The sequence below is a fragment of the Balaenoptera borealis genome, assembly GCF_965194805.1.
Source record: "Balaenoptera borealis genome assembly, chromosome: 18".
NCBI classification, from domain to species: domain Eukaryota; kingdom Metazoa; phylum Chordata; class Mammalia; order Artiodactyla; family Balaenopteridae; genus Balaenoptera; species Balaenoptera borealis.
This window is the reverse complement of record NC_138877.1, coordinates 26,622,045-26,649,762: the sequence shown is the minus strand read 5'-3', so window position 1 is coordinate 26,649,762 and position 27,718 is coordinate 26,622,045. Positions and strand designations below refer to the sequence as shown.

The 27,718-nt window shown below is 37.7% G+C and overlaps 1 protein-coding gene across 1 annotated transcript in view; it reads right to left on the bottom strand.

Annotated features, from left to right (window-relative positions):
• Positions 1-19,054, bottom strand: part of SUGT1 (SGT1 homolog, MIS12 kinetochore complex assembly cochaperone) — a 42,591-nt gene extending 23,537 nt beyond the window's left edge. Inside the window, exons 1-10 of the mRNA XM_082365640.1 lie at positions 18,913-19,054; positions 18,762-18,819; positions 12,213-12,303; positions 11,471-11,540; positions 10,729-10,799; positions 9,567-9,620; positions 9,166-9,182; positions 8,132-8,166; positions 6,385-6,481; positions 5,481-5,588 (exon numbers count right to left, since the gene is read on the bottom strand). Of these exons, the coding sequence (XP_082221766.1) occupies positions 5,481-5,588; positions 6,385-6,481; positions 8,132-8,166; positions 9,166-9,182; positions 9,567-9,620; positions 10,729-10,799; positions 11,471-11,540; positions 12,213-12,303; positions 18,762-18,819; positions 18,913-18,950 (639 nt within the window). The 5' untranslated portion in view covers positions 18,951-19,054. The remainder of the gene's footprint in view (positions 1-5,480; positions 5,589-6,384; positions 6,482-8,131; positions 8,167-9,165; positions 9,183-9,566; positions 9,621-10,728; positions 10,800-11,470; positions 11,541-12,212; positions 12,304-18,761; positions 18,820-18,912) is intronic.
• Positions 19,055-27,718: the final 8,664 nt, after the last annotated feature.

The window sequence follows — 27,718 nt, the reverse complement described above, 5'->3', positions numbered from 1 at the left end:
TACAAGCAACTCTAGGCCAATAAAATGGACAACCTGGAAGAAATGGACAAATTCTTAGAAAGGTATAACTTTCTAAGACTGAACCAGGAAGAAATAGAAAATATGAACAGACCAATCACAAGTAATGAAATTGAAACTGTGATTAAAAATCTTCCAATAAACATAAGTCCAGGACCAGATGGTTTCACAGGTGAATTCTATCAAACATTTAGAGAAGAGCTAACACCCATCCTTCTCAAACTCTTCCAAAAAGTTGCAGAGGAAGGATCACTCCCAAACTCATTCTTTGAGGCCACCATCACCCTGATACCAAAACCAGACAAAGATACTACAAAAAAAGAAAATTACAGACCAATATCACTGATGAATACAGAAGCAAAAATCCTCAACAAAATACTAGCAAACAGAACCTAACAACACATTAAAAGGATCATACACCATGATCAAGTGGGACTTATCCCACGGATGCAAGGATTATTCAGTATAGGCAAATTAATACACCATATTAACAAACTGAAGAATGAAAACCAGACGATCATCTCAATAAATGCAGAAAAAGCTTTTGACAAAATTCAACACCCATTTATGATAAAAACTCTCCAGAAAGTGGGCATAGAGGGAACTTACCTCAACATAATAAAGGCCATGTATGACAAACACACAGCAAACATCATTCTCAATGGTGAAAAACTGAAAGCATTTCCTCTAAGATCAGGAACAAGACAAGGATGTCCCCTCTTGCCACTATTATTCAACATAGTTTTGGAAGTCCTAGCCATGGCAATCAGAGAAGAAAAATAAATAAAAGGAATACAAATTGGAAAAGAAAAAGTAAAACTGTCACTGTTTGCAAATTACACGATACTATACATAGAGAATCCTAAAGATGCCACCAGAAAACTACTAGAGCTAATCAATGAATTTGGTAAAGCTGCAGGATACAAAATTAATGCACAGAAATCTCTTGCATTCCTATACACTAACAACGAAAGATCAGAAAGAGAAATTAAGGAAACAATCCCATTCACCATTGCAACAAAAAAGAATAAAATACCTAGGAATAAACCTACCTAAGGAGGTAAAAGACCGTACTTAGAAAACTATAAGACACTGATGAAAGAAATCAAACACGACAAAAACAGATGGAGAGATATACCATGTTCTTGGATTGGAAGAATCAATATTGTGAAAATGACTATACTACCCAAAGCAATCTACAGATTCAATGCAATCTCTATCAAATTACCAATGGCATTTTTTACAGAACTAGAGCAAAAAATCTTAAAATTTGTATGGAGACACAAAAGACCCCGAATAGCCAAAGCAGTCTTGATGGAAAAAAACAGAGCTGGAGTAATCAGGCTTCTTGACTTCAGACTATACTACAAAGCTACAGTAATTAAGACAATATGGTACTGGCACAAAAACAGAAATATAGATCAATGGAACAGGACAGAAAGCCCAGAGATAAACCCACACACCTGTGGTCAACTAATCTACGACAAAGGAGGCAAGGATATACAATGGAGAAAAGACAGTCTCTTCAATAAGTGGTGCTGGGAAAACTGGACAGCTACATGTAAAAGAATGAAATTAGAACATTCCCTAACACCATACACAAAAATAAACTCAAAATGGATTAAAGACCTAAATGTAAGACCAGACACTATAAAACTCTTAGAGGAAAACATAGGAAAAACACTTTGACATAAATCACAGCAAGATCTTTTTTGACCCACATCCTAGAGTAATGGTAATAAAAACAAAAATAAACAAATGGGACCTAACGAAACTACAAAGCTTTTGCACAGCAAAGGAAACCATAAACAAAACGAAGAGACAACCCTCAGGATGGGAGAAAATATTTGCAAACGAATCAACGGACAAATGATTAATCTCTACAGTATATAAACAGCTCATGCAGCTCAATATTAAAAAAACAAACCCACTAAAAAAATGGGCAGAAGGGCTTCCCTGCTGGTGCAGTGGTTAAGAATCCACCTGCCAATGCAGGGGACGTGGGTTCGAGCCCTGATCCGGGAAGATCCCACATGCCACGGCGCAACTAAGCCTACGTGCCACACAACTACCGAAGCCTGCGCACCTAGAGCCCGTGCTCCGCGACAAGAGAAGCCACCACAACGAGAAGCACGTGCAGCGCAACGAAAAGTAGCCCCCGCTCGCCACAACCAGAAAAAGCCTGCACGCAGCAACAAAGACCCAATGCAGCCAAAAATAAATAAATAATGTAATTAAATTTATATATTAAAAAAAAAGTGCAGAAGACCTAAACGGACATTTCTCCAAAGAAAACATACAGACGTACAGAGGCACATGAAAAGATGCTCAACATCACTAATTAACAGAGAAATGCAAATCAAAACTACAATGAAGTATCACCTCACACTGGTCAGAATGGGCATCATCAGAAAACCTACAAACAACAAATGCTGGAGAGGGTGTGGAGAAAAGGGAACCCTCTTGCACTGCTGGTGGGAATGTAAATTGATACAGCTACTATGGAGAACAGTATGGAGGTTCCTTAAAAAACTAAAAACAGAACTACCATATGACCCAGCAATCCCACTACTGGGCATATACCCTGAGAAAACCATAATTCAAAAAGAGACGTGTACCACAATGTTCACTGCAGCACTATTTACAATAGCCAGGACATGGAAGCAACCTAAGTGTCCATCAACAGATGGATAAAAAAGATGTGGCACATAGATACAATGGAATATTACTCAGCCATTAAAAGAAACAAAATTGAGTTATTTGTAGTGAGGTGGATGGACCGAGAGTCTGTCATACGCAGTGAAGTCAGAAAGAGAAAAACAAATACCGTATGCTAACACATATATATGGAATCTAAAAAAAAAAAATGGTTCTGAAGAACCTAGGGGCGGGACAGAAATAAAGACACAGACATAGAGAATGAACTTGAGGACACGGGGAGGGGGAAGGGTAAGCTGGGATGAAGTGAGAGCGTGGCATTGACATATATACACTATCAAATGTAAAACAGCTAGTGGGAAGCAGCCGCATAGCACGGGGAGATCAGCTCGGTGCTTTGTGACCACCTAGAGGGGTGGGATAGGGAGGGTGGGAGGGAGATGCAAGAGGAAGGGGATATGGGGATATATGTATACGTATAGCTGATTCACTTTGTTATACAACAGAAACTAACACAACATTGTAAAGCAATCATACTCCCATAAAGATGTTAAAAAATAAATAAATTTTAAAATAAATAAATAAATAAACTGTGGTATGTCGAAAAAGAAGACACATGCACCCCAATGTTCACTGCAGCACTATTTACAATAGCCAGGTCATGGAAGCAACCTAAATGCCCACCGACAGAAGAATGGATAAAGATGTGGTACATATATACGATGGAATACTAGCCATAAAAAGGAACAAAATTGGGTCATTTGTAGAGACGTGGATGGACTTTCATACAGAGTGAAGTAAGTCAGAAAGAGGAAAACAAATATTGTATGTTAACGCATATGTGTGGAATCTAGAAAAATGGTACAGATGAACCGGTTTGCAAGGCAGAAATTGAGACACAGATGTAGAGAACAAACATATGGACACCAAGCGGGGAAAGCAGGGGTGGGGTGGTGGGGGTGGTGGTGGTGGTGGTGGGATGAATTGGGAGATTGGGATTGACATGTGCACAGTGCTGTGTATAAAATAGATAATAAGAACCTGCTGTATAAATAATAAATAAATAAAATTCAAAAAAATAAAAAGTTAACTGGGCATCCTATACTGTATCTGGTAACCCTACCTGAAGCACATACAGAGACACAAATATGACACCTTCGTATCTTCAGAAGACTTACTAAGAGTAAGGGAAATAAATGTGTACATATAAACAAACTACTATACAGGAAAGGAAAGTAGTAACGTAGCATTTAAAGAAAGGAGCAAGGGGCAAAAAAGGCAAACTGGGAACACAGAAAGAGGGGCTGGGGAATGGTTAGAATCAATAAGCACTCACAAGATTCAAAGGAGAATAAAGAGTAAGACGGACACTGCTTAGTTAAATCCTCGATTGTAGCCACACATACCTGTGTATTCACCAACCACACTATTCCATTATACAAGGTGGCTCAGTAACACAGGTTTTTAAGTTATTTGCCATCTATCACACAAATCAATTTACATTTAAATTACTTCAAAAAAAAAAACATGCATTAACAACCTCTCAATAGAAAGATGTACAAAAATGCCAAACTCCTAATTTTCTGACCTATCTCCCTCTCAAATCTAGTTACAGTTTTGCGCTTATTGTACCCAATATTATCTTATTAAATTCTACCCAATGTGGATGGGGCCAGTAAGACGAAAATCTTCACAATATGTCACCCTTTTTCTCACTTTCTATTGTCCAAGCAACTGTTTCCTATCTCTGCCTCTTAAGTAAACAGCTTTGTACTTTGTACATTTCAAATAGATAAGTGAGCACATCATTTTTAACTAGATGCAAAAACTACTGCTTCTTTACTTCTTTGCTTCCTCCTCCAACCCTCTCCAGGTGTCCCCTTCTTCCTGCAGGCCCAGTTACCATTCTTCATGACACAGGCCAACCCTGACTCTATTCTATGATAGGAAAATTCACACAACTAAACTCAAAAGTTAAATAACACACTGTGTTGCAGGACATACGCATAAAAAAGGTGCAGTAATGGGATTTATATCATTCTTTCTCATTAACTCATCATATATCTTCATACAATCTTACAGATGAAAGGATTTCAGAGTTCACAGTGCATATCCCTCTATTTTTATAGATGCTGAAAATCTTGCCCTATGTGTGACTACTCTAAATTAACAGGGCAAGCAAAGAACCAGTCAGATTTTTTGATTTTCAGTTTAGTATTTTTCCTGCTAAATTATACTTCTACCTACTCGTACTACATCTTTTGACTGGTAGCTGATATATTCCATGAATTTTAATTCTATTGCATATTCTTACTTCTTTTTGAAAATATAAAGGAATCTAAAAATTATGGTTACTCAAACTGCAATTTAAATTATTCATTAATCCTTCATAACAAAGTAACCTAAAAGTCAGCTTAACTAAAAAACAAGAAAGCAGATTCATCTTTATAGTAGTCTGTATTTTTAACTGCGTAAGAAAATGTGAGAGAAGTATTTGTATATCACAACAGACCAAATTGACAAGTTCAAGACATGAGACACTGTCAGTATCAAATCTTAAAAAAATGCTGATCACCGTATCTTTTGTGAAAACCTCTTTATTGAGAAGTATTATACCTATCTTAATAAGCATACAAACACTTTTGAGGTTAGATTTTTACAATCCATTTTCCTAGAATTTGGGAAGGTGGAAAAACTGCTATTCAAAAATTATTGTTCATATTTAATTTAAAGATATGTGGCTGGAAGGATCTATAAGCTCACAATCACAGATTACCACTGACAACCCTTTTCAATTATCTTACCTTTGTTGAAAGTACTTTAAATGTGCTCTGTTCTGGTATTATAGGATGAAGAAGTCTCAGCTTCAAATTATAATCCTCTCCAGAAGGAAGTTTCACCAATGCGGACAACTAATGATCACAAAATTAGTAGCACATTTTATAAATTTATTTAAAGAAGGGTAAAGTACTTAAATTGACTATAATTACAGAACTTCAGTACTGCTGCAGATTATTTTCAAAATTTTCTATGGAATATCAGACTTAAGAATCTCAAAATAATCTTTTAAAAATCTGGTATCCTTCGCATGAATTCTCATATACATAATTAAATAGCAGAACAGAGTATGTTTCATAACACATACTAAACATTTAAATCTCAAGGAAACTCAATCCACAAGAACAACATAATACAGTATGTAACAAAGAAATATTCATGTGCAAAACATCTAGTTCTACCATGAACTCTCTTAAATATCTATCACAAGGTTTTCTACTAAATGCTAAGAAACCAAGTTACTGAAAGTCATACTCATTTAATATGGTTAGTAAATTCTAAGATATAAAAGTCACAATAAGTGGATCTTTTTCATGAAGTATATACCACACAAATGTGTAACCAAAGCACATATCTTACTAATGTCTTTTATATTTGTCAACCAAATTCTGCTTTGAATTCCAAATCTAAAGAAAGAGAAAACAATGCACACCTAGCTATAACATACAGTATACATACTCTTGTCTCAAAACTTAAAATGATTCAAATGGAAAAGCAATGCTTCAGATTTTCATCAGCATTTTCCACATTGTCTCAGGAAGAAATGATATATATCTAATAGACTGCTATAGATTATTCTGCAATATATATTTATATTTACAAATAAAAGTATTTAACCTTAACCAAAAATAATTCAAAGACTATAATAACCTCTTTTTCTGAAAATCCCACATTTACATCATTCTTCTGAACATTCTTGATCATAAGTGTAATGATTACTTGAGATTCTGTTTGATACCAGTCATACCTATTAAAAAAGAAAAAGGAAACTTAAAACAGAACTTATAATTTTCTTAAAGTTGTTGCTTGTTTTGTCAAGATAAAAAACTGTATATAATCTGATGAACAACAAGAGCTCCACCTTGAGGAACAAAATAGCAAAGCAGCTGTTGATTCACAGAAACAATTTTATGTAACTAATTTCATATGATCTGTACTAACGGAAGAGAAAAGTAAGGTCGATGATGTCCAAAACCCCTCCAGTGGATTTAAATACTTACATAACTTTCTAGGTTCTAACATATCTCTAATACTGTTGTGCTTAAGCTAATTGGTTTTTTTTGGCCACACCACACAGCATGCGGCCACATGCACAGCTAGTTTCAAAGATAAAATTTTTTCTAAGAGGTAACAATTCTAATACACCATCAACAGTTTTATCCTCTCATTTCAACCTAATACTAAGAAGTAAACACTTCCATCCCTATTTTACAAATGAAAAAAAAAAAAGTAAGCTCAGAAGGGTGAGGCAATTGGCACATTAGTAGCAGGCGTTACACTGGACCCAGGTCAACCTGACCTCGCATTCCAGGATCTCTTTACTGAAGCTGGGGGCAAACAGCCCTGAGCACAGGGAACAGAAGCAAATGAGCTAAAATTAAAATAATTTAACTCATTCTGCCAGGCACAATATTAGATACAGTACCTTCCTTCAATCTCAAAGTATGTGGGAAGATTAGTGTGCCTAGAGATTCTAATTATGTGTATCTTTCCCACTGAAAGCTCTAAAAATATATCATCACTTTCAAATTAGACTGGATTATAAACTCCATGAGAGCAGAGCTATTTATCTATCCTGCCACTACCACATTCCCAGGACTAAGCACAGTACCCTGATACATGGTATATTTATTACATCAATGTGGGATTATTTTATACTCCAAACACTCCAATTATTAAGTTTATATACCCTACCCCTGCTCCTGTCACTAAAGTTCCTTGTTTACTAGGTACTTGGAGAGTCATCCTGTATCTCCCCAGAAAGAACATGAATAAATTGTTTTGTTTTAACATTTTCAAGCCATTTTACGTCAAAAGCACTGGATCTTTAAAAGTCTCACAGTTTTCCTTTGAAATTCAGTCAGGATGCAAAGCTCGAGATTAATGCCTTGTGTTTCTTTCTGTTACACTAAGAATACAAGTTGTACACACAGCTAATGAACAACTAAAAATAACACAAATACTTGCTAAATACTTATTCATGATTGTAACTGCTGCCCTCAGCAAGTGACTTTCAATTCATGCAGAATTATTCTATGAAAAATTTACTCCAAATATAAAAGGCAGGTAGAGTTACAATTCTATCAAGTCTACTAACTTATTTACCTAGGTAACAGCAATAACTTAAATGGAAGAGGCTCTCTTTAATACATGGAAAGGTGACATAATGTGTAATCAAGTTAAGTTTTAATTGGCAAGTGATTTGATTTTAACCTTAATATAAACACTAATTCAAATCAGTTAACAGTCTTACAATTAGTTTTTCAAGGCTTTAATATGATTTCTTTTATAAACTAAGAAATACTTAAATCACAGGTAAGGACTTGCTTACTATTCAACAACAGGGTTTTTTCCCTTTAGGCATATTTATCACACATTATGAAAAAGAAACACTTACTTGATTTTTGACTGATAAGTCCTCTGGGATGCAGACTGATTTTGGCAAGTTGAAAGAGAAAGATTTTTACAAGTTAGTTTACTAACTGCGTATTAAAAATGCATGTATTATTAATTTACCCAGTGTTATAGTTACTTTGATATGGAATAACTTCACGAAACCTTCCTACAGAGCATGGTATCCATAATTGTTAAATAATACTCATCTTCACAGGAATTAGAATACTCAGTTGTTTTTTTTTAAATTTTTTTTTAACTTCTTTATTGGAGTATAATAGCTTTACAATGGTGTGTTAGTTTCTGCTTTATAACAAACTGAATCAGTTACACATCTACATATGTCCCCATATCTCTTCCCTCTTGCATCTCCCTCCCTCCCACCCTCCCTATCCCACCACTCTAGGTGGTCACAAAGCACCGAGCTGATCTCCGTTACTCAGCATTTTTAAAATTTTATGAGTTTCAATTTGAAAAAACCGTTTTTCTTCTAAAATAAAAGAAGGATAAAAAACAGAAAAATTTCTGAAGATATGTTTGGAAAAGGTTACATATAAAATGTCCAGTTCCAAGATTCAGTAACTCTCTAAGCTGAAAATAACAATAACATTTAAAAAAACATTTTTAAGACTATAGTATAACCTTCAGGCTTAACAATGGCATCAAACTGCTCTGGAAAAACATATGAAGCACTATTTCCATGGTGCCTTCCTGATATTGTCTTACACCGTTTATGGCTGCAACAAACATTCTACACTGACCACTGAGAAACAAAGTGACTCTTAACCAATCCAAACTTTCCTAAACTATGTGTGCCAGTTCAGACTGTAAATCTAAAGAACTTGCCCTGGGTCAATGGTGGCCTCTAATTTGTCCCTAAATAAGAAGGGAAGAGACGGCATTTGGAGGAAGAAAATAAGTAAAACTGCCCTAGAGAGATATGTAACTGACAGAAAGCTCATTCCAAGTCCTGCCTCAAATATATTTAGTAATAATATAATTAAGTAAAAACACAAAGGATAAAACCTTTGGACTTACCACCTCGGGCTGTGATCCTATTAAAAACATAAAAAGGAAACATTTTCAGGTAACAGTACATGTATAGGCAAAATTACATACATGATTTCTATGGCACAAACATACTGATTAAGCAAACCAATTCTCCATGCATACCTAATAAGGGAAGTGGTTTAACTTTGCATCCTGGAGTCACTTGAGACTCCTCAGTAATTTCTTGCCAGTAATACCACTGCAAAACAAATCCATCCAAATTTCCCTTTCAACATAACGAATGAGGTAAAAAATCAAAATACCTTGGGAAATCCCAACCTAAGAGAACATCCACTACTTAAATTATAAGTTATAAAGTTCAAAACAAAAAAATGTCAAACATTTACTTCTTTTTAAACGGAAAGACCATGGGAAACCTGCATACTTACCATTCTGAGCTTCTTGACACCTTTTAATCCAGACAATGAAATCAGCATCTGCACCTAGAAAGAACAAACTGATTGTAACATCACTCATCTGCACAACCTAACATATTCAATCAACAAATAATTACTGAATACCTATGTTCCAAACACTATTCTAGGCACTGTGGATGCAACAGTGAATTAGACAAAAATATCTGTCCTAACAGAGTTTATAGCTATCCTAATATTAAACCTATTAGTTAGGTTTAATATTTACTTGTTCATCCTGAAGAATTCTGATGTTTAAAAAATCAGTTTTATCTGCCTGCCAATGCAGGGGACACGGGTTCGATCCCTGGTCCGGGAAGATCCCACATGCCATGGAGCAACTAAGCCTGTGCACCACAACTACTGAGCCTGCGCTCTAGAGCCCACGAGCCACAACCACTGAAGCCTGCTCCATGTCCCCCATGGAGCAAAACCATTCCCAGTTAGGAGCTACTGCTTTAGAGAACTGTGATAACACTCTATCATAAGATGAAAATAAAATGATAGTACACAATTAGGATTATGTAGTCTATAACTATCTATGAGATTACTTACAACCTTTTTGTACTTTGCAGAGCTTCCGATACTTGGCTCTTACAATTTCTATATATTACGCACAGATATCTATACTGCTGTGGTAATTTTCATCTATTTCTCTCAAAAAGGTGATATTAGAAACTCACAATACTCTCAAACCTCCATGTTTCTTCAATACCCTATCATACTTTACCCCAAACTTAACACTTCATGTCTCAATAAAAATTTTCATTGTAAGATTTCCTTATCTCAGCAATCTGAATAATAATTTAAATAGACTTCTGAATGTGAGAGCAAATTAAACTTTCACTTATCCATTAGAAAAAAAATAAAGCCAGACTAAGTACTGGGAGCACTAAGTGTGTATATAGTTTTCTGCTTCTGATGATAGTTTATCTGTGATTTAAGCTCTAAAGAAAGGCCAATTTAATCAATTTTTTAGTAAATTCAAATTCTGCAATCAACACGAAATGTCATTAAGAAGAGAAAAAAGCTGGGTTTCTATAATTAACTTGAGATTACACTAACAAAATTCAGCTATGGTATTTAAGACACATAGATATAATGGATTAGTGTAGTAACATATAATTCTAATACTTACTATCTAATTTCTGTCCTTCTGTAAAAGCTTCTAGAGCAGCAGCATAGTTTTTTTCATGGTATTCACATATCCTGCATGAGCATATTAAAAACAAATACACACACATGAGATCATGAAAAACAGCCTTCTTTCTAAATTAAAAAAAACAATTTTCCCTACTATTAAAAGAAAGAATTTAAGTATATGTTAATAAGCCAGCCAAGAGATTTCCTAAAATACTCTACTATAATATCTAGTACAATTCCTATTAAAATCCAATTTTGGAACTCATTTCAGAAGGAATTTCTTGATTCTAATTGTATATACTTGCTTATTCCGAAATATAGTTATATTAAGGAATTTCTGATTCTTAAAGAATAAAGTCACACTTATCAACAGAAACAAACTGGGATATAAAGTACACAGATAACAGAGTCTTCATTAAATGCAGCCTGTCCAGCTTGGGTGAGGAATAGATGTTCTCTAGTCAGTTAACTACAGTAAATTCCAAATGATGAAGCAAAAAAGGGATGTGAAATCCAAGAGTTTCATCTAGACTTTGCAGTTATTTCAACCATCACTATTTTAAACTATATATATACACTAACTATACTACAATAGAAGTATGAAACATACCTAAAATTGAATCCTATCTCAGCTATAAAATGTATAAATACAGAATTTACTATTTATATAAAGCTTACAATTAATTCATTCAAGAGACTATAGTCCAGACCCAGCAAGAAGAGTAGGTACTGCATACCCCTTTCTCAGCAGAGCAATGGAACTATCTGGATTAAGTTCAAGAGATTTCTTTGCATCAGCAACAGCATCTGCACATGAAAAAAATGGGGTTTTTAGTCAGTTACTTATGGATCCTAACAAATACTACACACAAAATTTGAATTAGCCTCTGATTTTTAAGTTTTCAAGCTGGTGAAATGGACAAATGATTTTAAATTAGGAAAAGTTAATCCAAGATAAAATTACCCTCATACCTTCCTAATGACCTAATATTTAGCTTCCATCTTAAAGCGCTTCAGGCAATGAATAAAGCTCTGTATCACAAAGTTCATCTAATTTTCTCATTAACATCATTTATGTAATCTGACTCAAAGTATTTAATTTCTTCCTACTCAGATTATCTATCCGGATAATTAAAATTACAGAATATAGAAATACATTCTTTTTACAAAAAATAAAACAAGGGAATTCATTTAAATACTTTGTAAAACAGTAAATTTGATGTCATTCTTTGTTAGCATATCCAATAACCATAAATGAAATCTGTACAAATTCTACACCCACCGAAGAAAGAATGGACAGCCATAAAATTTAAATGGGTGACGCTCAACATAATGTTTGTCACATTTCAGCTACTTCACCTTGTATGAAAGACAAGTTAAAAATCCTAGAAGATAACCTTTATTTTATTTGATTCATTGTATCTTGGGCAAAATTTGTAAGTAACTTATAGAGACAATATGCTTTGTAAGAAAAGTTACCACGGTAATTCCCAAGAAGAATGTGACAATAAGCTCTTTGACAGTAATACTGTGCATCATCTGGTTTCTGCTCCAGAGCCTTAGTCAGCTCCTACAAATACAAACACGTTGAGTGTCAGTAAATGTTTTTTAAAAGCCATCGAATTCTAATTAAACATGATTTTTAATCAAATAACCTATTGTCATAAAGTATTTGGAGGAAAGATAACAGGGAAACAAGCTTGGAGCTTTTCTTTCCAAGAGGATCAATATCTCCCTTTCTCCTCCCTTCTCCCCCTCAAAAGACCACAACTGAATGTAATATCTACCTAAAGCACTTAGCAGTTCCTGGCCTACAGCAGAACTCAATAAATGGTAATTATTAGCACCTCATTTATTCTGGAGAGTTTAGTTCATATACATTGACCACCACTGATTTTCTCCTTCTAATTTGGAGAAGATTCAAAGATCATGTAGAATTTGAGATGCCTAGAAAATGTGAAGCTGTCCAATAAAAACAAAATAAAAAAGAAACAAACAAACAAAAAATGGAAGTTAAACCTAGAGCTCAGGGAGGTTAATGGAACCAATAAATACATAATCAAGTTTACCTGGCCCTCTCCTATCCTCTTATCAATGGCCTAAGAAATTACAGCATTCTGTCAAAAGCCCAGATACAGTATCTCATAGATAGCTACTATCAACTGATCAAGAATTAACAGAGCGATTAAAACTTTTGCCAATCTGGGCAGTCACAGTTCATAAGTGGTAGCTGGAACAATACTGATGCAAGAAGAGAGAGCACGATTAGTGAAGCCAAGGACAAATGCAGGCAAACAGGAAGGCTGTGATTCTCTACCCATTGCTCACACACCCTAGGGACTTGGTAGTTTTCTTAACAGGCAAAATTACTTCAACAGCCACACATGTGGCTTTGCTTGAACCCCGCAGTGTGATTCTCACAAAGCAATGTATACTATACTTGGTAATCATAAACCTAAAACCCAACATACCTAAGATCTAAACCATTTTTTACCACCTTAACCCCTATCACCCTGATCCAAGCAGTAATGAAAATCAGATCTTGTTACTATGTCTCTGCTCAAAACTTTCCAACACCTTTCCAGGTGACTCACAGCAAAAGCCCAAGTCCTTCCAATGATCTGTAAGGCCCTCCTTGATATAACCTTCTGCTCTCCCTCTCATCTCACCTCTTAAAACTCATCTCCTTGCTCCACCATTCTAGCCACAATGGCCTCCTTGCTGTCCTGCAAACATCTCAGGACCCTGCACCTGCTGCTCCCTCCCACTAGAATGCTCTTCCCCCAGATGCGTGCAGAAAATCCATTCCCTCACTTCCTACTCAGTGACTGTGCCAGAGACAGGATTCAAATCCAGGTCTGACTCCAAATCAAATTTTAACCACTAAACATTGCCTCATGGTAAAATTTTACTCCAAGTTTCTTTCACACACCCTCTAACATTTGTATTAATACAAGATTTTCTAATACTTTGAAATTCTTAAGCTAAAAATACCATCTTCCACTAAGCTTTCAAACAATTTTGAAAACAGCTGATGGCTTCTTACATATCTACTCAAATATATCATAAAACCACATTTCCAGCCTCTCCTCACCAAGAAAATGTATATTATAGGTCAAAAAGGCTGTTACAGATTATAATAATATCTGGATCATCAATTCAAAAAGTAGTTTTATTTTTTTCAGTAGTCAGGTTTTTCTGTTTGTTTTTCAAAACGTATTTTTAAACACATATTATGGAACAAACACAGGCCAGACACTGGAGGTTCAAAGATGAATAAAATATTCCTTTTCTTTAGGAGTCAGGTATAAACTTCTGAATTTTGAACCAACTTGCAAACGAATGACCTTTAAAAACACAAACCAATTGTTGGTTAAGGAGAACCAGTTATGGTCATTCAGTTAAATAAACTAAGCAACTGACTTATTAGGCTATCAATAAAAAAAGTTACCAAAAAAACCACTCAACACAAACTGAACATTATAACACACCAATTTGTAAGTCATGAATAAAACACAACAATAAATTTATTTTGAATAAGGAATATACAATATAATAAAACCGGAAAAAGTGACGGTAAAATAATTATTTGTGGTTGTCTTAACTACATCTGACTTGTGGCGTGTTTTCAGTGTTCTACTGTTTCTGTAACAACAGCTACTGGCTGCTAGAATACAAAGGGACTAAAGAGAGGTATCTCGAAAGGCAAGGACTTCAGTGCCAACATTTGAATCACAGCAGCAAAGGGCTATTTAATCAGACTTATACGAAACGTATCCAAAGATATAGTACTTCTCACAGAAAATGGGTTGTGTTTATAGTCCGCAAAAGTAAAGAAACCTATGAAGTGTAAAATATAATTACACTGAAATCTTTAACAAGATAATGGTAAAGGAAGTACACCGATAACACAGAACGAAAGGGGGAAATTCCTTTTTAAGGCATTAAAATTGTTTAAGACTTGGATCTTAGAAAATTAATTTCCAAATCTTTATAGAGCTTTAGGGTCTCTTAAAATGCTATCCAAAAAGGTTACTTGTTGTTAAGATTAAAAGCAAAAGCAGACTGCTCAGACGGACCTAACGTCTAAAGGCCTTTAGCTCTGGATATCTCAGCCTGACTCCCCTTGCCATTTTCTTCTAGTCACAGCTAATCCCCAATTATGGATAAACAAAAGAGTATCAAGCCTTCTCCCTTCCTAAACTAGCAAGCACTCCTGGAGAAAAATCACATAACCATGTAGAACTGGTATACTTTATGCTAACCAGCTATGCCCTCAACAAAGCTATCTGTGGTCAACTACTTCAGAGTCAGCTCCCGAACAATTATATCATACACCCCAATCCTACTCACTCCTCCAGAGGATGACCTTGATGCCTTGAACCTGAGACTTGTCACTTCTAAACTCGATAACCTTGAGCAAGTTAATCTCTTTAGCCTCAGCGTGCTTGTAAATGCAGCTCACAGTTGTTCCAAGAATTGTGGTAGGAGTCATTTAATACACCTGAGTGCCTACTACAGCCCAGGCACTACGCTGAGAACACAGTGGTAAACAGATACACAAAACCCCTGCACTCTTGAAGCTTACATTGGGGCCCAATTCAGATAAGGTAGTCAGAGAAAACAGCTTCCTTGAGAAGGTGACATTTCAGATGAAATCTAGAGTGATGAGCATTTCCAAGCAAAACAAGAGATACTCAATAGAGAGTACATTCTAGGCAAAAGAACTGCAAGTCCAAAGGCCCTGCACCAGGACTGAGCTCGACACATTTGAGTAGCAGAAAGCAAGCCAGCGTGGCTAGAACCTAGAGAGCAATGAATCTATAAGATGTCTACCTCAAGGGCCTCACCCTTGTACCTTACATTACTTATCCTCATAATCACCCTTTCAAGTGGTCCTAGTTAATCCCATTTTACAGACAGGAAATCTGATCCAGAAGAGTGATAGCAGGAACTTTCTTGAAACCAGGATACGGACCCAAGCAGTCTGATTCCAGAGCCCATGCTCTTAAGCACTACTCACACTGGGCCTCGAAAGGTTCTCATAATCCACATATACGTTTTCTCTTTCTACTGAACTGAGACTTCCTCTGCAAAGTTTTATTGACTTCCCCAGTTAGCCTCTACTCTGCTACGCTCTTTACTGTACCTGATACACCACTCCACTGGAGTACTTGTATTTTAATGATCTGTTGACTTGCCTGTCTCTCTCCACTAGACTGCAAACTCCCTCACTACAGTAGTTTCATCTTTAGCTCGCTGGCTCCCAGTACAGCATTTGCCACTAACGTTGCTTAATGAATGAAAAATGTAATCAGCTTGATACACTTTCTCTTTATTCTTAATTGGATGGTCTTATATAAAAATGTGACATTTTAACTGATGTGATATCAAGCGACCTTAATTTTAAAATAGCTACTGTTAAACCAACCCTTGGGAAAATCTAGAGGGAAACAGACTCTCACTTCTCATCAAGGTTCCAGCCCTACTCATTATTACCAATTACTTAGTAATTAACATTTGCCTGTTTATCTCTGTGAGAAAGTCATCTCAAGTTTTAAAAAGAACATTTCCTCTTAACACAAGCTGGCTCTTATCAAGATCATTCTCCCCACTCCCAGTTTTTGATTCAGGTGTGTGGCAGGTCCTGAGAATTTGCATTTCTAACAAATTCCCAGGTGATGCTCTTGCAGAAGGTCTGGGGATCATGCTTTTGAAAACCGCCATTCTACAGCACTAGACTAAGAATCAGGAAACATGTGTCCTGAGGCCCCTATTCTGCCTCTAACTGGCCGCATACATCTCTATGACAGATCACTTGGACTTCTTTGGGTCTGTTTTCTTCTGTAAAACGGAAGGGTAAGGAGTACTGGCCTACAGGAGTCATAAGTGCTTTCAGAAAATCTGGGGTGGAGAATTCCCTGGCAGTCCGTGCTTCCACTGCAGGAGGCACGGGTTTGATCCCTGGTTGGGGAACTAAGATCCCACAGGCCTGCAGCGCAGCCAAAAAATATAAAAAAGAAAATCTAGGGTGGGGTCCAAGAATTTGCATTTCTATGAGTTCCTAAGTGATGCTGATGCTACTGGTCCAAGAGCCACACTTCACAGACAAATGCACTAAAGCTAATCACACACCTACACTATCCAATTTCACTCCTAGAAAGAAAAAAACAAATGCACTCCCAAAAGAAAGGACTGCATGTGTTCACCAAAATACATGTACAAGAAAATTCACAGTGGTTTTATTCACACTAGCTAACAACTGGAAATATCCCAAATGTTCACTGTTAGAATAAATTGTGCTATGTTAATACAGTGGAATACTACACAGCAGTGAAAAGCAAACAACTTATGGATGTATCTCCCACAATGTTTAAAGCAAGACAGAGTATCCACACTCAACTGAATACCTAGTGTATGATAATTTTTACATGAAGTCCAAGAAAAACTAACTGATGGTGACAGAGTACAGAACAGGTGGGTAAGAGGAATTATTGGCTGGGAAGAAACATGAGAAAGCCTTGAAACGGAAGTATTCTATATCTTGATCTGGGTGGTATACATACATGTAAAACTTCAAGTTCATTAGTGCAGACTTAAGATTTGTGTTAGATATCCCACTTCAATAAATAATTTTAAAAGTAAAATAACTGAGATGTAACGTGACAATTCATTACATTAATATCCTTTCATACCAACTATTATATAAACTAGATTTCCAAAGGAGGCATGGGGCCTAAGAGAACCATAACAAAGGTAGATTCTGAAATTTAATAGCTGTCTAGCTGACGTGAAGGAATTGTGGAGAAAAACTCTCAGTGCCTCTGGTAACATTACTCTAATAGTGATCCCAAAAGCATCACTAGGAAACATCACAGCACAACTGAGTAATCAACCACTTTATTTGTTCGTATCCCAGCCCCAAAAGCATAATCCAACCTAAAAGGCCCCAAAGGACCCACGCCCTGGTTTCCTCCCCACCTCATTTCTTACTCCACTTTCATCCCACTCTAACCAAATGGGCCTTCTTGCTGCTCCTTGCACAGGCTGACTTCATTCCTACCTCAGAATCCTGACACTGACTCCTCTTCCTGCCTGAAATAATCTTTCCCCAGAGCTTCCAAGCTCTCCCTCATGCCTCTTCTCAAATGTCACCTCCTCTACTAACCATGGAACAAATTTCTTTTAGAAGTCATAACTAGGAAAAAGGTTCTCTTGCCTCAAATTCCTAACCTTACATATGTTAAATCATAACAGCAAAACAAAGTTTCCTCTTTTTTATGCTTCAAAGCAAGAAACCCCTGGCTAAATTTTGTGACCCACTGCATCATGTATGCTTAGTTGGGCTCTCTTTATTACTTCAAATTATTATTTAACTCTTGTTCTTTTGCTTTCCTTCACAGCTTTATAGTTTTTCACTCAACACAAACACAAAGTGCCTTACAAGTCAGTTAAATACATAAATAAGAGTTTAATCCAGAGCAAACAGTGCCTTCCACACAGCAGCCCTCAAGAAATTGTTTTGAGGAATAAACAAATGAGTGGATAATAAACAGACTGGACATCTGGAAATTTTCGGGCACACACGGGAAAAGGTTTCTGTTCCAATAGTGTGAGTTCATACAGGCACTCAGCACAGACCTGGTACACAGAAATGGCAAGGATGATTGTCAAACGAAAAACCGAATGAACAAACATCAAGCCTTAGATTTCACGTTTTGTTCTCAGTCACAAATGCCATTTAAAAAACAAACCCTTTCAGACCAACTATGAATGTTACCTCTACCCCCAAAAAGGAGAGCAGGTTTTACTAAGCAGCTCCAAGGATGCAGGAACGGACTAGGGATGGGAAGCGTAACCGGGCCGCTGCGGGACACAGAAGGGAGAGGCGGAGTCTGCCAACATCAGGACTAAGACACAGGAAAAGCAGCAGCCCCGACCCCGGGAAGACAGTGCTGGGAAGAGGCGGGGTGGGCCGGAACCCGACGCGGCTGCGTTCCCCAGAGCACAGTGAACCGACTCTCTCACCTCCAACGCCGCCTGGGGGTCCTCGTCAATCAGAGCATCTGAGAAGCTCCGGAAAAACCTGCCAGGAAAACAACGACTTCAGCAGGGCTCTCTAACTAAAGAAGGACGGAGGGGGATACAAATAATAGCAAAGAGAAGGAAAAACACGCACCTCTGGGCTGCGGCAGGTCCCGCAGCAGCCGCCGCCATCTCTAATAGTCACTGTTACCGCTGCTGGAACTGCTCCTACCGAGGTTACCAGCTCCGCCGCCACCCAAGGGGGAAACTTCTGGAGAAACACCGACCGGGCTTCCGTCTTACGTAGCCAATGAGCAGCCACGCAGCGTGCCGCGAGGGGCGGGGAGGTGAAGCGCGGGCGCGGGGTGGGCTGGGACCGTGGAGGACCGACTCCTCCTGGCCCGCCCCGCCCCCACCCCCGCCGGCGAGCAGCCTGTCAGGCCCCGCCCCCTGCAGCCATGGTTACGCAGGCCGCGGCGTAACCCAGTCCCAGCGCGCACCCGGACAGCCGCAAAGCCTCTGTGGGTGGTAGGTCGAAAGGACGTTTGTGCCGTACTGTTATCGCTCAGGAACGTGTGGCGTTTGGGGGCGTTTGTATGTCTGTTAATAACACAAGGCACATCGAGCTCCCTTTTCTCTACAGCTCTCATCATGGCTCCCGGAGGCAGCCAAGCTTTTCGTGACACGTGACGTTCTCGGCTACGTGTTCTTTTCCGAGAGCGAGTTCCGGATGGCGCGTCGATGCCGGGATCTTGGCGCTGGGAACCCTAAAGGGCTCGGACTCGCCGGAAGTCCCTCCGCCCTTGCAGAGGCTGGACTGGAGGAAGCCCTTTGGTTCCGGTGCGGGTGGACTGTTCCGTTCCCCAGACCGACACAGGCTCAGGCTTTTTCCTACTTGGCTTCCCAGACAGAAGAAAAACGTGTTCCATCCGAAGGCACTGAAGGGAGAAAGGTGGCCTGAATTTGTCTCAGTGCTGCTTTACTTTCCACCTCGTTGGTCAGGCCCTCCCTCACCGCCCTTTGACCCGTGCAGTTCAGATAGAAGAAACTTCCAGCTAGTTCCATGGGACGGGAATGGGGGCGGGGGGGGGGGAGCAGGAAGGAGTGGGAGTGAGCGGCTCGTCAGTAGAGGTAAACAAGTAACTGACCGCGAGTGTCTGCCACATCCAGAATCTAAACTAAGTCTTGGGATTCAATGGTGTTAACGCCTTCCAGAAACTTAAGCCAATTTTGTTCTAAGTGCTAAAATGAAAGAAGGGCAATAGTGATGTGATAGCAACAAGGGACGCAGCCGAATATAAGGTATACGGTTGGAATCCTCAAGTATGTTGTACCAGAACCTCAGTCTGGAAAGATGAATTCGAATTAGTTAGTGAAGGAAATGGAAAAGGGAATTCAGACAGAATAGGCCGAATGTTAGAAAGTGATAATGTGAACTCTGAAATTAGTAGAGCCAAAATTCAAGCTAGAAGCAGACTGACTGCGTGGAGAGGCAGGTAAATGCCAGGTCATAAAGGGCTAGTTGTAATCTGCTGAGAAGTTTGGATGTAATTCTCTTAAAGATGCTAACCCGTTATAGGATTTTTACGCAAAAAAGGCAGTAACAGTTAAATTTACATTTTTATGTTTGTTATTCTGTCTGTACTATGCAAGAATGATTAAAGGGAAAAGAACAGTTGCTGGGAGACAACTGCTGTATTACAGGCCAAAGTGACTCTCTTAAATAGGGCAGTGATTGTAAGGAGTCTTAAAAATTACAGAAATAATTGAGGTAAAACTGTCTGGGTTTGCTGATCTCTCCTTTTGTGATCGATACTTTTTGTATCATATGTAAGGCCTTGCCTGCTCCAAAGCCATGAGGATAGTCACCTGTGTTTTCTTCTAGTGCTTGACTATTTTACCTTTCACAGACAGGTTTATTCATTTTCATGAAAGGTAGGAGGTTGGGATCAAGTTTCCTTTTTCCCTCTTATGGATAGCCGATTGATCAAGCCCTACTTGCTGAAAAGGCTGTCATTTGCCATTTCCCCCACAGCTTTGTTGTAAGGTAGATGACCACATATATGAGGGTCTGTTTCCAGGTTCTCATTCCGTTGGTCTGTCTAACCTTGTCCCACACTATCTTAATGTAGCTTTATAAGTCTTGAAGCCCTATAACTTTTTCTTAAAGATTGCCTTGGCTAGTCAAAGTCCTTTGTATTTACATTTTATACATTTTATAGAACTTATTTCCATTTATTTATAAATTTTAGAAAGAACCTGTTAATTTCAAAAAAAAAAAAAAAAAAGAACCCCCCAAAACAAAAAGTCCTGCTAGGATTTTAACTGGGCTTGCATTGAATCTATAGATCAATCTATTTGGGGAAAACTGATCCTAATTTTTTTTTAATTGAAGTATAGTTAATTTATAATGTTGTGTTACTTTTTAGTGTACACAGACTGATTCAGATACAGATAGATAGATGGATATTCTTTTTCATTTCCATTGTAGTTTATTACAAGATACTGAATATAGTTCCCTATGCTATACAGTAGTTTATCTGTTTTTTTTGTTTTTTATTTATTTATGGCTGTGTTAGGTCTTCATTTCTGTGCGAGGGCTTTCTCTAGTTGTGGCAAGCGGGGGCCACTCTTCATCACGGTGCGCAGGCCTCTCACTATCGCGGCCTCTCTTGTTGCGGAGCACAGGCTCCAGACGCGCAGGCTCAGTAGTTGTGGCTCACGGGCCCAGCTGCTCCGTGGCATGTGGGATCTTCCCAGACCAGGGCTCGAACCCGTGTCCCCTGCATTGGCAGGCAGACGCTCAACCACTGCGCCACCAGGGAAGCCCCTGTTTTATATATAGTAGCTTGTATCTGCTAACCCCAAACTCCTAATTTTTCCCTCCCCCCATCTTCCCCCTTTGATAACCATAAGTTTGTTTTCTGTGTCTGTGAGTCAGTTTCTGTTTTGTAAATAAGTTCATTTGTATCATATTTTAGATTCCATATATAAATGATATCATATGATACTTGCCTTTGTCTGACTTACCTCACTTAGTGTGGTAATCTCTATACCCATCCATGTTGCTGCAAATGGCATTATTTCACTTTTTTATGGCTGAGTAGTATTCCATTGTATATCTGTATACCACATCTTTATCCATTCATCTGTCGATGGACATTTAGGTTGCCTCCATTTCTTTTTTTCTGACATCTTTATGTTGATTCCTCCAATCCATGAATATAATACACCCCTCCATTTATTTAAGTCGTCTTTAATTTTTCTCAGCAGTGTTTTGTAGGTTACAGTGTAGAAGTCTTACATATCTTTCATTAGATTTATTCTTGGGTATTTGAGGGTTTTTATGCTTTTTAAATGGCATTCTAAATTTTTAATATTTGTTGCTAGTGTATAGAAACGCTGCTGGTTTTTACATATTGACCTTGTATTTAACCATCTTGCTAAGTTCCCTTACTATTTCTAATACTTTGTAGACTTGTAGAATTTCAGTCATCACAGTGTCTTGTGATCTGTGATAGATGGTTTAACATCTTCCTGTGCAATCATTATACCTTTTATTTTTCTTGCTGGTTGTCACTGGCTAGGATGTCTACTATAGTGTTGAGTAAAAGTAGTGATGATGGACTTCCTATCTTGATTGTAACATTAGGGAGAAAGCATTCAATATGAAATGCTTTTTCTGCCTTTATTGAAATGTCCATGTGTATTTTTTCTTTAATAAGTTAATGTTAATTACTTTGGTTGATTTTCAGATGTTCCCTAAATGGCCAGTATGCATATGAAAAGAAGTTCTACATCAATAGCTATATCAGGGACAGTAAAATCATAATTTGGTACTAAACACTCCCACCAAAATGGCTAAAATTAAAAGGAATTCCAGTGCCAAGCATTGGCAAGGATATGGAGCACCTGTAACTTTCACGTATTGCTAGGGAGAGTATAAATTGGTATAGCTACTTTAGAAAACTTTGACACTATCTACTAAAGCTAGTCATACATGTACCCTATTGCCCAGTAACTCTACCACTAGGCATATGCCCAAGAGAAAAGAATACTTATGTTTGTGTACAAGAATATTGATTGCAGCATTATTCACAGTAGCAAAAACTGGAAATTACCTAAATGTCCATTCACAGAAGAAAAATACTAGAGAGCAAAGACTTAAGAATGAACTACCAGTACACACAACAATATGGATGAACCTCACATACATAATGTTGAACTAAAGAAGCCAGACAGAGTACATCCTGGTTGATTCCATTTATATGAAAATAAAAAACATTGTGAGGGACGTCAGAGAGTGATCTCCTGGCTAGGAAGGCCCATGAGGAAGACTTCCTGATGTGGGAAATGTTATATATCTTGACTAGGGTGACAATTACAGTAATGTAGTCACATGTCAAATTTTTTCAATTTATACACTTAAGATTCGTGCACTTTATGCTTCAATAAAATGGGAAAGATTAAAACGAAGCAATGAAAAATCAGAATCTGAAATTTTAAAAATGATATTTACAATACCATTAAATATTAAATACTGAAAATTAAATCTGACAAAAGATGTGCAAAACATATACATTGAGAATTACAAAATATTGCTGAGAGAAATTAAAGACACTTAAACAAATGGAGAGATATTCTATGCTCATGATTCAGACTTAAGATGTCAGTTCTTCCCAAACTGATCTATTGATTCAACCCAATCCCAATCAAAATTCCAAAGACTTTTTCCATTTTATAAGTTGACAAACTGATTCTGAAATTTAAATAGAAATGCAAAAGACTCAGAATAGCCAAATCAACTTTGAAAAATAACAGAGTTGGAGAACTAACAAACACTACCTGATTTCAACACATCAATCTTGTGTATTGCTACAAAGATAGACAAATCAATAGCACAGAAAAGAGAGTCCATAGATTCATATGTGTATGAACAACTGATTTTAAGCAAAGATCCAAAGGTAATTCAGGGCAGAAAGGACAGTTGAAAAAGATAGTCTTTTCAGACTTTTCAATTGAAAAGGACAGTCTTTTCAACAAATTGGATATACAAAAGCAAAAAAGTGAACTTCAATATATACCTTGCACCATCTACAAAAACTTAACTCAAAATGGATCATGGACCTAAATGTTAAAACTGTAAAACTTCTAGAAAAAAGATCGTTGTGTCCTTCGGTTAGACAAAGATTTCTTAGATATGACACCAAAAGCATGATCCATAAAAGAAGTTGATACGTTAAACTTTATGAAAATTTAGAAGTTTCTGCACTTTGAACGTATTTGCGAATCATATATCTGATGAAGAGCTAGTATTCAGAATATATAGAGTTCTCAAAACTCAGTAATAAGAAAACAAGGGAATTTTTAAATGGGCAAAAAAAACTGAACAATCACTTCATCAAAGAAGATACATGGATGTCAAATAAGCTCATGAAAATTGCTCAAAATCATTAGTCATTAGGGAAATGTAAATTAAAACCACAAGAGATACTACTACACACCCATTAAAATGGCAAAAATATTGAATATAAAAGACCATGTTGAAGAGGATGTAGAGCAACTGAAAGCCTCATACACTGCTGGTGGGAATGTAAGATGGTACAACCATCGTATGACCTAGCCAGACCACTCCTAGGTATTTGTTCAACAGATATGAAAATACATGTCCAATATAAAGATTTGTACAGGAATATTCCTAACAGCTTTAATGATAATAGCTGAAAACTAGGAACAACCCAAATGTCCATTAACAGGTGAATGGATAAACTGTAGTATATCCATGTAATAGAATACTACTCAGCAATAAAAGGAATAATATACAGACTACAACATGGATGAATCTCAAAAAAGTTATGCTACGTGAAAGGAGCCAGACCAAAAAACAAAAAAAATAGCGCATGTTATATGACTCCATTTATATAAAATACTAGAAAATGCCAAGTAATATAATCTATATAGACAGAAAGCAGATCAGCAGGAAGGGAGTGGTTACAAAGGGGCACAAAGAAACTTTTAGGCTAATGTTCACCAAACATGAGTAGGTTCACTACTTGATTATGGCGATGATTTCATGAGTTTATACTCTATTTAAATATGTGCCATTTATTGTATGTCAATTATAGCTCTATAAAGCTATTTGTAAAACAAGCTCGGAGCTGTAGGTAAGAATTGATAGTCGTTGGCACACAGATGGTGGTTAGCAACATGAGAACATGAACATAAAAACAGGTAAGGAGAACATGTATGTAGCTTAGTCGCATATTTAATAAATATGGAGTATTGTACCTACTGTGTGGAGATATTACAATAGGGACTGAGGGTACTAAAATGACTACAATCTTGGCTTATAATGTAGTGTTGGAATCACACATACCAGCAGTCAATTATTATAGTGTCATCTGTGCCCAAATGAGAAATTAAAAGGCTCTATGACAGTAGTGGGGAAGTTTTAAGAACTCAGAGAAGCTCTCAGAAGAAGTAATGTCTAAGCTGAGGCCTGAAGAACGGATAGAATTTAGCCAAATAGAATGAGAGCAACTGTGCCAAGCAGAGTGACAGCAAGTGCAGAGGTCCGGAAAGTAAAGGGAGCTCAAAGAGTTGGCAAGTACAGCGTTTAGGGCTGTTCATTTGCATAAGCCCCTTCAAACCCTCTAAGTTGGTATTCTACTTTTCTGTTTTTCCTGAGTAAGTTCCCCTCACCCATCCAACCACCAAACTGTGTACCCCATAAAAATCTAGATTTGCCCTGATAGAAGACACGGTCATTCTTTTGGGCAGCCAGTCACATAAATAGGTAGCTAGCTAATGCAAGGAGTCAAGGAAGGACCTTGGTTATTCTCTCTAGATGCAAATTCTATTCTCTCAAATTTCTGAAGCAGTAGAGACAGTGGTACAAAGCTCGGTGTTTAGGTGCTTGGCAACAGTGGCTACAAGTGGACCAGTTGTGCAATATGGTTTTGCGATTTAACTGTGTGACTCAGACTGACCCCGATTTCTCTAGTCTTTTTGTCTGTTCTGTAAACTGCATGATATTCTTCTAATAAAATTTCTTGTATGCTGAAAACCAGAATCCATCTCTGTTGCTAACGACCAAGAACCCAAACTGACAAGACAGTTTGGTATTTGGAAGTGGAATGCTACAAAACAGACTCTAGTATGTATTACCCGCCAGATGGAAAAGAAAGGATGCAAGGCACTGAAGACAACTACTCCAGACTGGGAAAATGGTGACCCTGAGACAGGCCATCAAACTCACACCATCAAGAAATGTATTCTAAAGCTGAGAAGCCTTGGAAAGAGATTTATTCCCAGTGCTCACGCTGGTGTGGCAGTGGAGGACAAGAAAGCAGGGGGCCACAGCTGATCTGAAACAGAGGACTGTGAATCACCTTGAAGACCCTAGTCATGAAACTGGATCAAGTAGCTGGATGACACTTTGGCTGATCTCTCTTTAGGAGAGAAATCATGCTTCGTGTAGGTGTGAGCATTTGGGGAAGTATATGTATGGGAAGAAGGCTGTGTATAGATGACAGTAGGCTATATCATTCTTCCCTTATTCCTTGCTATGGAGTCCAATTTTGTTTGACTGTCCATCTCCCCAACACATGACTGAGTCATCTATGGTAATCCTGCTTCCTTGGCCAGCACTTGGTTTAGGAAGGGGTATATATGACCAGTCTAGCCAATGAGCTCTGAAGAGATGGCTGCTCAGGGTGCTCTGGGAAAGGTCTCCTTACTGATAAACAGAAACATAGAAGAACTACTGCAGCTATCTTGCCACCACAGCAGAAGCCATCCTGGAAACTAAACCAAAATAATGAGAAAAGCAGAAAGATGGAAGAAATCTGGTTGCTCAGTATCACTACTGTGCTCCTAAGTTAACAAACCTGGAAACCTCCGAACTTTAGACTTCTAATTTTGTACTATTTAATAATTTTGAATAGGGTTTTTTGGTTCCTTGCAATTGAAAGCATCCAAATCCTATCTGACAGTATGATTTGGAGAGTAAAATTTGAAGATAAGGCTGGTGGGATCAAGAAGAGGTGAAACCATGCAGGGCCTCAAATCCAGCTGAGGATAGTAAGAAACCACTGAATGGCTTGATACAATTAAATGCACCCCTGTTGCACTGGGGAAGAACACATTGAAGGGGGACAAGGTGAAGACAACAGAGAAGGAGAAGAGTGATCTTTAGCTAAAACTTGGGGGAACTCCAACCTTTGAAAAAGTCTCTGGAGCAACCCAAGAGGAACACTAAGAAATTATTATAAAGGCAGGAAGACGACAGGAAAGAGTTGGGCACAAAAGTAAAGGCAATAGAGAGTTTAAAGGAACAGTGAGTTATAAAAGGTTATCAAGTATTGGAGAGGTCAAGAAAGAGAAGAAGGGGGGGAACTTGGTAATATGGAAGTTGATTCCTTTTTAGTGACTTTTGCAACAGTAATTTCAGAGTAATAGGGCAAATGTACTACTACGGTGTGTTAAAGAATGAATGGATTAATGTCCACTGACAGAGGAATGGATAAAGAAGATGTGGTACATATATACAATGGAATATTACTCAGCCATCAAAAAGAATGAGATAATGTCATTTGCAGCAACATGGATGGACCTATAGATTATCATACTAAGCAAAGTAAATCAGAAAGAGAAATACCATATGATATCACTTATATGTGACATCTAAAATATGGTACAAATCAACATATCTACGAAATAAAAACAGACTCACAGATACAGAGAACAGACTTGTGGTTGCCAGGGAGCAGGAGGGGTAGGGGAGGAAAGGAATGGGAGTTTGGGATTAGCAGAGGCAAACTATTACATATAGCATGGATAAACAACAAGGTCATACTGTATAGCACAGGGAACTATTTTCAATACTCTGTGACACACCACAGTGGAAAAGAATATGAAAAAGATATAGGGACTTCCTTGGTGGTCCAGTGGTTAAGACT